Below are 12,174 nucleotides of genomic sequence, written 5' to 3' on the forward strand. Positions count from 1 at the left end.
CCACCGCTGGGCTGCTGGCAGTGGCACTAAAAATAGCTGTGGAGCCACAGTGGGAGTCAGAGAGACTTGTTGCTAGGGAGACCAGCGCGGGAGCGGGGAGCAGCGCCCCAGACATGCTGCGCCCAGAGATGAGCTAGCTGCCTTGGGTGGGGGACTCAGGGATTCCGGAGGAGGCTCCCACCTGGAGCTGCTCTGCCTCCTGGCAGCTCCCCCGACTAGTGCTCTGCGTGGGGCAAATGTTCCCCCAGCCTCTCAGCCCCCCCCCATCTCCATGGAAACCACCATTACTGGGGTGAAGTACCAACCCCTGGAAGGAAGGCCTCGGCCTAGAGCTGGTTGTCATAGCAACGTCCCCCCTTCCTGTCATTCTCTCCCCAGGCTTTTTTTGTGGGGGAGCGGTATGGGGGGGCTCAGCCAGCTTGACCAGGAAACCCCTCACTTCCTGACAAGGGTGACAGTCTCCTGAGAAATTCTCAGCCTAGGAGCTTCACCCATGGTCACCCCCAAGAACCCCAAGCTCACCAGGGCTTAAGGATTGGAATGGCCAGGGAAGATTTTATTGGGGGGGGGCACACCCAGCAGCAATCAGGGATTAGTTTCTCCTGGCTTTGAGCTCATATGGGATGCTGGGGATTGAACCCAAGTCCGTCCCGGGTTGGTCAGATGTAAGGCAAATATCCTGCCCGCTGTGCTGTCGCTCTGGCCCCTCAGGGGTGATTTTAAGAAAAGATGGTCTGAGGCCGGAGCGACAGTATAGCAGGTAGAGTGTCTTGACACAGCCTAGCCGGGTTCATTCCCTGCCAGCTCCATGGAACTAATCCCTGAGTACTGCTAGGTGCTCAAACCGACAAAACAACCAACCAACCGGAAAAAACCCACATGGTTGCGTGTGACCTGCAGTGGCTCAGGGCACGGATAGGAATCCAGGAAAACCTCCCCAGGGCATAAGGATACTAGCCAGACTGTTCCTGTCACAGACGGAAAACTGAGGTCTACAGGGGGCTGAATGTACCTGAGGATGACAAGGGGGCTAGAGAGAGAGCAAATAGGGTGTTTGTTCTGCTGCTCTGACCTAGGCGGGCCTGGTCTGACCTCCAGCACCCTATAATGGCTCCCAAGCACCACTAGAGTGACCCCTGAGCACTGCCAGATGTGGCTCTCCCAAGAAATGGCTGGTCAAGGGGTAGGGAGGTAGAGGAAGGCAGGTGATGAAGTAGGGAGAAAGGGGGGGGGGGAAAGGAGGGGCAAGGGAAAAGAAGGGGGCATCCTATATGGTCCCCCAACCTGCCAGGAATAATTTCTGAGGGTAGAGCCAGGAATTATCCCTGAGCATTGCCAGGTGTGGCCCAGAAACCCCAAAAAAGGGGGCTTCAAGTGGGGGAAGCATAGGAGAGCGGAAGGTGGAAGGGGTACAGGGGAGAGAAGGGGCACAGAGAGGAGATGCTGGCCCACCCCTGTGTCTGTGTTGAGCTGCCCCATCGCCAGGGCCTCCCTGCCTCCCTTCAGGAGGAAGCAAGCCCTCCTGCAGTCAAGTTGGCATCTGAAATTGTCTCTTAGCAGAGAGGAGGTATAAGGACTGGACAGTGGCTTTCCAGGGGGTTGTCTTGGGAGGGGAAAAAAAAACAAGAGCACAGAGTGGGCTGTCACCATGACAACTGGGCAGCTTGGGCTATGCTGCTTGGCTGTGTCATCACCCCAAACTTAAACCTAGGGAGACTCAACATTAGGGTACAATCCTGGGGGCCTCCCTCTCTGCCCCCACCACCTCCTGAGACACGGGGGCACCACTTCTGCATCTGAGGGGTTCAGTCCTGTTACAGTATGACCATGGCCCCACAATCCACACTCAGGCCTGTAGCTGGAGCACCTCTGAAGGCAGTCAGGGAGGAAGGATGGGAGATGACGTGAGCCAGGACAGAAGGGCTTCCCACACTTTATAGGGTTTCTATAAAGGGGGTTGTGGAAACACAGCTGTAAGGACACCCACAATCTGTGCCCTTGGAGACTGCCCTCAAATCTGACCCAAGGTTCTCACATCTTCTCTTCCGGCCTCATTCCCACACCCTCCTCCTCTCTCCCAGTGCAACTTTTGGCTGGAAGGTGTCAGTCCTGACCCTAAGGGGCTCCACATACATAGTCCTGCCTGTGGAGATCCTGGTTATCTCCATTCCCTGGATCTGAAGGCCCCTGTCAGCATGAGACATGCACAATCTGCTGGATTTACAGGAGCACTCGGAGTGCTCCTCACCTGAGGGGACAGCGACGTTCGAAGCTCTTGGGCCTGCCTGGTCATTTGGCTTTCAGACACCACCCCTGGGGTGCTATTAACTCCACACCTGGAAGGGGCATGGGTGCAGGAGGTAAAGTCTATAGGCCTGAGTTTTAAGCAGCCCTCCCTTCCCCCCACATACTTCCTTTAGGGGACAAAGGGCAAGGATCAGACCTGCAGACCCTCTCAGGTTTCAGGGTCCTGAGGAGAGGCCAGAATACCTTCATCTCCATCCCAAAGGGGGCATCAGAAGCCCTGGACCTGCCCTCAGCTTCCCTCTTCCCCCCACCTGTCTGCTGAGGGCTACCTTAGCTCTCAGGGACCTTGGCCCAGAAAGTGGGTGCTGGGCCTTGATAAAAAAACAAACTCCCGGGCCCGGAGAGATAGCATAGTGTCGTTTGCCTTGCAAGCAGCCGATCCAGGACCAAAGGTGGTTGGTTGGAATCCCGTGTCCCATATGGTCCCCTGTGCCTGCCAGGAGCTATTTCTGAGCAGACAGCCAGGAGTAACCCCTGAGCAATGCCGGATGTGACCCCCCCCCCAAAAAAAAAAACCAACAACAACAACAAAAAAACACACAAAAAACAAACTCCTGGGCACAAGCGGCCGACCCAGGACCAACAGTGGTTCAAATTTCGGCATCCCATATGGTCCCATGGCCCCACCCCACCCCACCCCACCCCGTGCTTGCCATGAGTGATTTCTGAGCAGTGAGAGCCAGGAGTAACCCCTGAACGCAGCCAGGTGTGACCCGAAAACAAAAAACAAAAAACAAAAAAACTCCTGGGTGACTTCTCTAAGCAGGTTTCTTCGGGGTCACAATGCTCAAGACTTGGCCAACCCAGTCGGACACTGGAGTCATATCTGGTGGTGTGGTGTGGGGGGGGCTTGTTCAGACATTGACAAAGATGGAACTTGGGCTCTCAGCATGCAAGTTATGTGCCCCCAAGCCAAGTCACCCTCCCCCTTGAAAGAGAATATCTCTGTGACCTTGGGGAAGCAGAGGTCATGCTTGCTTATATACACACAGCAATAAAAGGAATAATGGGCCACAGCACTTCATTGATATTAGAAACCTCTGTGCATCATCCTTAGAATCGCAAGACCAAGACCTCCTTAAGGCGGATCTGCAGGTCTCTGAACTCCTTCAACTACCAGGTCTGGTCAGAGTGCTGGAGCACTTCTGGGGCCTCGGTGACAGAAGGATTAGTCTTTAAAAGGAAACAGAGGGGACAGAGAGATAGTGCAATGCACAGGCCAATCAGGTTCAGTCTCCAGCACCCCATATGGTTCCCTGAACACCGCCAGGATTGACTCCTGAGCACAGGTGGGTGTGACCCAAAAACAAACAAAAAAAGTATTATTAAAGAAAATATAGGGGCCGGATGATAGCACAGCGGTAGGGTGTTTGCCTTGCATGCAGCCGATCCAGGATGGAGGATGGTTCGAATCCCAGCATCCCATATAGTCCCCCGAGCCTGCCAGGAGCGATTTCTGAGCATAGAGCCAGAATAACCCCTGAGTGCCACCAGGCGTGACCCAAAAACCAAAACCAAAAGAAAAAGACAAAAGGAATAGGTGAAGCAGAGAAAGCTAAAATTTTAATCTGCAAGAAATCTTGAGCTGGAGAGAGTAGAACAGGCAGGATGCTTGCCTTGTATGAGGACCCAGGTTTGATCCCCGGCACACCATATGGTCCCTTGAGCACTGCGAGGAGTAACCCCTGGGCATAACCCAGTGTGGCCCTCCAAAATGTGCAGGAAATCTAGAGGGGCTCCAGACTCCAGACACCAACTTAGGCACACCACTCAGTACCCATTCCCCAATGTCACTGCCAGTCACGCCAACCCAGACTCTTCTTGGGTCCCCACAAGCTCCACCTCAGTCTTATTGTTCTGCAGGCTGACAACTCCCAGAGCCCCTCTGTTCTCTTCCTCTTCCTCCTCCTCTCCTGCTGCTGAAGCATGGGAGGGGAGAGAACCCTCTACAATAGGAGAGCAGGCTTATATGAGGGGGGAGGATAAAGCTACACTGTGGGGACCGTGGGTGCGCAAGAGGGATGGGATGTCTGAGCCCCTCAGTCATGGAGCCTGGCTCCAGAGCCCACCTTCCTGGATGGCAGGAAAGCACAGGGGAGGGACTGGGACAAGTGAGGGGAGGCCTCGTCTCTCACTCCAGAATGTGGATCTGACCTTCCCTCTCAAGGACTCTGCATGTAAGGTGCAGGCACATAGGGGGTTTGGGGAGTCACACCTCTCAACTTGATTGTACCAGGTGGCACAGGAGACCAGGGGAGCCACCAACCATGATTCCATGAGCTCCCATCATGGAATTTTAGACTTTCAGCGATCCTCTACTATATTCTGTCACATTACAAAGGAGACGAAAATCCTTCCCAAATCATGGCCTCCAGAACCTCATGCTGACATTTCAGTCCAGTTTCACAGGAAGAAACACAGAACCTGAGAGAACAGCAACACAAGAGCCAGAATGCAGGCCCCAAGGCGGGGCAAGGAATGTCCTTCTGAGAGTAAGAACAACAAGGACCTGGAACTAGGCGAGGAGAGCCCTGACTGGAAACTGCAAGAAGTCAGAGGTGGAGCAGGGCTCCAGGTCTGCCTGCATGAACTTTTATCACCAACACCACTATGTCCCCACCCCATCTCAGTCCCCTTTGAGATGATGGAAGCTCCCACAATTATTAAGTGCAGACTCTGCAGTCTGCATCATGATTGGTCCTGTGCCCGCTAAGTCCCACCTCTGCCTCCTAGAGGCTCTGCTGGAATTGGCTACTGGACAAGTTTCCAAGCAAGGCCCTTCCACACTGCCTCTTGGCTTTCTCCCCACTAAACAGTATGGTGATAAAGCCAGAGTGCAGGGTAGGGCACTTGTCTTGCATGTAGCCAAACCCAGATTCGATCCTCAGCACCACCATATGGTCCCCAAGTCTGGAGAGCCTCTGAAGTGCAGAGCCAGATGTAACCTGTTTATTGCAGGTGTGACCCCCAAACAAGTATGGTGATGGTAGTGGTGAAAGTGGGGTTCCAACAGCCTTTCCTATTGTGCTCCCAGGATTTAATGAGCCCATATACTGGCAGGGGTGTGGCGTGTGTGTGTGTGTGTGTGTGTGTGTGTGTGTGTGTGTGTGTGTGTGTGTGTGTGTGTGAGACAGTCACAGAATGGGTCATGGAGCATGATTAAAAGGCCAACTTCCCAGAGTCAGCCCAGAAATTCTTACTAAAGACTGTCTACCTCCTCCCCACCCTGAATCCCCCCCACCAAGGAGAAGTGGCACCTAAGTATTGGGCCTTAAGATGCACCCAAAGGCATTGGCAAAGAGCCCAATAATGGGGTTGGAGGGGTGCTCAGGTTTTCATGAAAATGGTGTGCGCTAGTGAGAAAACCCCACATCTGCTGCTCGCCTGTCCGCCTGTCCTGCAAGTAACCTGGCTTCCCTCTTTAGGGGTCGGCTTTAGATGTGCCATATTTCCGGTGGGTCGACTGGCTCAAACCCAGGAGCTCACAGTTCATTCATGTCCTTAGTCCCCCAGCCTGCGGCACCATGCCCCCTCCTGAGCAGATGCTTAGTGATTGCTTATTAAAGGGCATAGCCCCCAGGGGACGGGCGCTGTGGACCCTGAGACCGGATACACAGTCTGTTGAGGCTGCAGACTGCTGGGGAAGCAGGAGGAAGGAACATTTGCCGGGCTCCCAGGCACAGCAGTGCAAATGGCCAATAAACATATGAAAAGATGTTCAACCTCACTTATCATCTGGGAAATGCCAATTACAATCATAACAAGATCGTGCTTTCTCCCCCCATTAGATTAGCAAAATATTGACGCTGGCAAAGGCAGGCAGTGTCTGCAGGCCTTGTTTACGGGGAGCAGAAATTGGCTCTGCCCTTTTTTTTTGGAGGGCAATTTGGCAAGGTTTGCAAAAAATGCAAACGACACCCTCTCTGCCACCCCGCATTGCTCTTGCTAGGTGTCGCTCCCAGAAAAGCACAGATGCACCGAGTGGCGCAGTGTAGGGGATGCTCACTTGCCACCATGCAGTCAACTGCAGAGAAAACCAGAAACGCCCACCAGCCAGGGAACACGGGAGAGAGAAGGAAGCGTGACGTGGCTAGACTGCCGGATGTATTACAAGTGAAAAACCAAGCTGTAAAATGAAAACGACACCTTCGTTCCATTTAGATAAATAAGGAAAAGGGTGGGGGAGAGCAACAGGACAAGAATGCATTGTCTACATCTTACATAATTGTGATCCCTTTGCATAAATGAGGGGGGTGTGGAGCCAGAGAGACAGTACAGCGGGGAAACCACTCGCCTTGCATATGGCTGACTGGGATGTGGATTTTCAGCATCACAGTCATGCAGAACATGGCCCTCCCCACCCCCCCCAGCACCCCTCCCAGCCCTCCAAGAGTGATCCCTGAGGCCAGAGTAATCCCTGAACGCTGCTGGGTAGGGTACAAAGCATAAATAAATAAATAATTTTTTCTAGAGGCCAGAGCAGTGGCGCAAGGAAGGGCATCCGCCTTGCATGCGCTAACTTAGGACAGACAGGAACTCGATCCACCAGCATTCCAGAGGGTCCCCCATGCCAGAAACGATTTCTGAGCGCAAAGTCAGGAGTAACCCCTGAGTGTCACCGGGTGTGGCCCCAAAAGGAAAATAAATAAATAAATATTTTCTAAAAGGGGGACAGAGAGGGGAAGGAGAGATAGCATAGCAGTAGAGTATTTGCCTTGTACACATACAACCCAGGACAAATGATTTGAATTCCAGGCATCCCATATGGTCCCCTGAGCCTGCCTGGGGCAAATTCTGAGCACAGAGCCAGGAGTAACCCTGAGTTACTGCCAGGTGTGACCCTCCCCTCCCCCAAAAAAAAGGGGGAGAAAGAGAGATAGTTCAAGAGGCCGGTGCCCATGTTCAGCATAAAGGAAGATGGAATTTAATTCTTGGAAATGCCTAGTCCTTGAGCACAGCCCCCAATGACCCCCAAACCAAAAAAAAGGAGAGGTTGAGCTCCTATTTCTGTTTTTGTTTTGTTTTGTTTTTTGGTTTTTGGGTCACACCTGGCAGTGCTCAGGGGTTACTTCTGGCTCTACACTCAGAAATCGATCTTGGCAGGCTCGGGGGACCATATGAGATGCTGGGATTCGAACCACCTACCTTCTGCATGCAAGGCAAACGCCTTACCACCATGCTATCTCTCCGGCTCCTTTTTGGTTTTTTTTTTTGTTTTTTCTTTTTGTTTTTGGTGAGCTCCTATTTCTGCTCAGAGTATGTACCCCCTTAGTAAGACAGCAAGTCTGCAATTGGAGCGCTTCTTTCACTGAGCAAACCTTTACCCAAAAGGCATCCCTGGAGGCGGAGGCATCCAGTCTGCTGGCTTGAACCAGCTCTGACAGAACAGGGAACCAATGACAGTGAGCTGCTGCTTTCCAGCATGTCCCGATGAGGCACTCAGGAGAGCATGGTACCCCCAAATGGACCCTTGTGGGGGGACCTCAGTTTGGTGAGGTTAAGTGATGCCTGAGGCCTCACACCAAGTAAGTGAAGGCAGTGTCTCCCCGGGGAACTCAGGGCTCTGAGCTGGCCAATCGCTTAAGGGGAAGGGATGGGAGCCTCTCCGGATATCTGGGTTGCAGCTGATTTGTTTCCAACACTGTCAATAAATAGGAAACCTCTAAGGATGCTCCCTTTTTGTTTGTTTTTGTTTTGTGCCACACCCAGTGACCTTCAGGGTTACTCCTGGCTATATGCTCAGAAATCCCTCCTGGCTCAGGGGTCCATATGAGACGCTGGGGGATCAAAACACGGTCCATCCTAGGCTAGTGCAAGCAAGGCAGACGCCTTACAGCTTGCACCACCACCCCGGCCCAGAATGCTCCCTTTCTGGCTGGGTCTGGGGGAGAGGGGAGATGCTAGCAGGGCAGGTTGGGGCCTCCCTGCAAATGGGCTCACAGAAGAGACTAGCAACAGTACTATACCACCTCTTGGCAGTCCTAAACAACGAAGCCAGAAAGTCCCAAAAATTCCAAAGTCATCATTATTAGAAAGAGTGCAGTGGCAATCGGGCATTCCCCACTGAGCCACCGGTGCTCTAGTTGCTCTGTAACACACCCTTTGTGAGTCCATGATGGGCCAGGAGAGGCTTCGGGCCCTTTGGGACTTGGCAGCGGCCTCCAGTCTGGTACCAGAACAACAGGAGAGCAGTGTCAGAAGAAATGGACAAAGGCCAGGCAGTGAAAGCAGCCGATGGCAATGTCCCTCGTGAGTTGAGGGGGGCTGGAATCCTAAAACCTCCCTGTTTTGCCCTCATCCCCAAGGAGCCTCTTGCACAACCCAAGAAGAGAGAGCTTGGGACTTGGGGTAAAGCCTTGCCTCACCCCCTTGGCAAGCCCATGAGCCTTCCCTAATTTGAAAATTACCCCAACAATACTCAACAAGACAGAGAACTTTCCCCCCCCTTTTTTGGATTGGGGCCACATTTGGCCATGCTCAAGGGCTATTCCCAATACAGTTCTCAGGGGATAAGGAGCCAGAGATAAGTCTCCCTGTCTAAGGATGCCCTTCATTACACGGGACTGTCAAGAGGTCCACAGCCCAAGTCAAACGTCAGTCATGTCTGATGGATTTTTTGTCACTGCTCATTGAGTATCTTTTTTGTTTGTTTGTTTGTTTGTTTGTTTGGGGGTTTTTTTGGTCACACTCGGTGGTGCTCAGGGGTTACTCCTGGCTGTCTGCTCAGAAATAGCTCCTGGCAGGCACGGGGGACCATATGGGACACCGGGATTCGAACCAACCACCTTTGGTCCTGGATCGTCTGCTTGCAAGGCAAACGCCACTGTGCTATCTCTCCGGGCCCGCTCATTGAGTATCTTGATCAATGGAGGAAGCAGAGGTCAAAGGTTTAAGGTCTCCTCAAAAAGTGTGACAAGTGCCAGAGCGGTGATGCAAGTGGTAGGGCATTTGTCTTGCACGTGCTGACCTAGGACAGACCAAGGTTCGATCCCCCGGTGTCCCATATGGTCCCACAAGCCAAGGGCAATTTCTGAGCACATAGCCAGGAGTAACCCCTGAGTGTCACGGAGTATGGCCCAAAAACCAAAAAAAAAAAAATGTATGGGACAGGTCCTTTGGAGTGCATAGACCTATTTACTCTGGGATTCCCTGGGTGCTGTTATGATGCTGTTACAAGAAACTTATAATTTTAGGATTTTTGTTTGTTTGTTTGGGGCCCCACCCAATATCGCACAGGACTTAAGTCTGGTTTTGTGCTCCTGGTGGGCTCTGGGAACCATATGAGATGCTGGAGATTGAGCCTAAATCAGCAGTACTACCCACTGTACTATTTCTCTGGCCCCAAGTTTTTTCCATTTTAGTCAGAAACCAGAAAGCTGAGTAAATGCATTATCTCAACTTTGTCAGTGAATGAGCAAAAGACTCCTTTTTAATTTTTCTTTGATTTTGGTTTCAGGGCCAAACCCACTGGTGCTCAGGGCTTGCTCCTGGCTTGATGCTCAGGGATTATGCCTGATTTAGGAGAACCCTACGTGCGGGATTACGGGATACATATGCACGGCTGGGGATAAACTGGGTTGGCTGCATGCAAGGCAAATACCATAAACCCTGTGTTGTCTCTCTGGCTCCTGTATTCATCCTCACAAGAACTGGAATTTGCTTTATCATGACCTAGCTGTGACACAGACCAAACATGGCTCCCCATGACCTCCTGGGTCAGCCACAATCCCAGTGCCCATGGGGCTGGGGGGCTACCCTTTACTCCCCGTTTCTGTGTGGATCAGGCAAGGTGATCCTGAAATTTTTGCATCTGTTGAACCTCCTCCAAACCCCACCATTGAGAGGAGTTCCAGACCCGCCTCTACCCCCTGCAGTGACTTGGGTAATACAATACACAAATCTGTCTGCACTGCTTTCTCTTTCATCCACATCCCAGGATCCTAAATACAGAGACTTGAAGTACACAGGATGAAACCGGCCTTTGACCAAGACCTCTGACACCATCTGACAGACCTGCCACCTCCCAGCCTCATAGGGACTCGTGCGCTCTTTGGTCTGTCTCACTTGCCCCCTCCCCACCTAGAACTTTCTTCCAGACCCTACTCCTCTGCACCAAGCCCATCCTTTCCCATTCTTTCAGGTCTCAACTGAAACACCACCTCCCTCAGGAAGTCTCTCCAGATTTTTTTTAGACACTTTCTCTATTTCAACCCTCCGCTTTCCGACACCCCTATCAGCAGGCCAAATCTGGGGGGGGCAGATATATAATAGATGCAGAGCCCAGAATAGCTAGCGCCTGGTCCCGGGACAGTTGTTCAAGAACTGTTTGTGGACCGATCAGATAGAGGTGCTCCCAGAAATGGAGGAAAAGCTGGGAGGGGGGCAGGTTGTGAGGCCCATCGGGGCTCCCTCCCCAGGGGGGCGGCGCCAGGCTCACCTCCCGTTTCCAGCGTGCCAGCCACTCGTCCCGCTTGCGCTTGCTGATGTAGTAGGGATCCCCCGCCTGGAAGGTGAGCCTCGGCATGGGCCGCTGGCGAAGGCTGGACTCCCAGCCCAGGCCGCCCCGCAGCCGGCCCCGGGAGCCCTAGGACAGAGACAACGTGGCATTAAGATTGGCACTGAACACTCCACTACAGGGCTGGGGTCCTTCCTCTGCCCTCCCTTCGAGAGAAACTGAGGCATGAAACCTGTATAGCAGCAGGAGCTAGGAGTCCTGACCAGAGAGGTGGGCGGACCCTGTCTGAGCGAGGAGTAAACCGAAGGACCCGGGGAAATTAATTCTGAGGGGTTATGCTCCCTCTTGGAGGGGGCCCAGCTGGGTGCCTTGTTGGGGACTTCCAAACGCCTCACCCACTTCCTCTCCTCCTCTCTGAGGGGCAGGTAAAGAAGGGGCAGGAGGTACTTGGAGGTCTCCTCACATGTTGGCCTAGGTTGCTTAGAGGGAGGAGTGTGGGTGTGTGGCTTTCTCCTGCCAGCACTGGGCTCCATGGAGCCCCCAGGGGTGAAGAAAGCACTTGCCTCCATTTTCATGGGCTCGATGTTGGTCTCCTTCTGTTCTTTGCCTGTGGAGAGGGAAGAACAAAGGCACTGTGGTCGGCAGAGAGACTGGCGAGAGAGGCCAGAGGCAGCCCCATGGATTTGAGGACTCTGTCAATATAGGGGGGACACCGTGTCCTCCCACCATTGAGGTGGTTGGTGGCCCAAGGCTTAGGCTAGGGTCAGGGCTAGAGTTCCAAACAAACCCAAAGGAGCCTCAGAGCAGCAGCTAAGGTTCTACTTCCTGGTCCAGGAACTCTCAAGCACACACAGAAGGTTCTAGAAGAATCCCCAAGTGGCTCCTCATAGTCTGCAGAGCTCCTTTCCCACGAGAGGGATCAGGCTGCTCCACCTCCCTGACCTTGCCAGAACTTTGCTGCTGTTTGTGGGGTCCAGTCAGGTTGCCTTGGGGGGCTCCACGGGGGTACAGAGTGTTTGGAGCAAGTCTGGGAGGGCAGCTCCATCTAAGATGTTTACAACCACAAGGAGATGGAAATGCTGGCTGCAGCAATCTCTGCTATGGGCCTATTTCTTGGCCCCCCTCCCCAACCCATCTGCCAGGTCCCAATTGTGCCTTCATCCCACCTGTCCCCATGAGACCTGTCACCCCCCCCCACACACACACACACAAGCGGCTTCCTTAGGCTATTCCAGGCTGGCTAGGGCATGGTGGACAGACCTGGCATATAGCAGGTGCTCAATAAACATTCCCTACTAAAGGCAGAATTTTCTGGCTCCTCTCTCCCTCTCATCACACACTCGCATCTCAACTGGGCTTCCAGTTCCTGCCAGGGCAAGCACCCCAACAGTCAGGGGGGGAGAGGAGTCTTA

At 53.1% G+C, this 12,174-nt stretch overlaps 1 protein-coding gene across 1 annotated transcript in view; it reads right to left on the reverse strand.

Moving 5' to 3' along the window:
* Positions 1–12,174, reverse strand: part of DNMT3A (DNA methyltransferase 3 alpha) — a 70,679-nt gene that overhangs the window by 22,122 nt on the left and 36,383 nt on the right. The window contains exons 5-6 of the mRNA XM_049784675.1: positions 11,326–11,369; positions 10,745–10,891 (exon numbers count right to left, since the gene is read on the reverse strand). Coding sequence (XP_049640632.1) covers positions 10,745–10,891; positions 11,326–11,369 — 191 coding nt within the window. The remainder of the gene's footprint in view (positions 1–10,744; positions 10,892–11,325; positions 11,370–12,174) is intronic.

This window comes from Suncus etruscus, chromosome 12, assembly GCF_024139225.1.
Source record: "Suncus etruscus isolate mSunEtr1 chromosome 12, mSunEtr1.pri.cur, whole genome shotgun sequence".
In the NCBI taxonomy this organism is placed as follows: Eukaryota; Metazoa; Chordata; class Mammalia; order Eulipotyphla; family Soricidae; genus Suncus; species Suncus etruscus.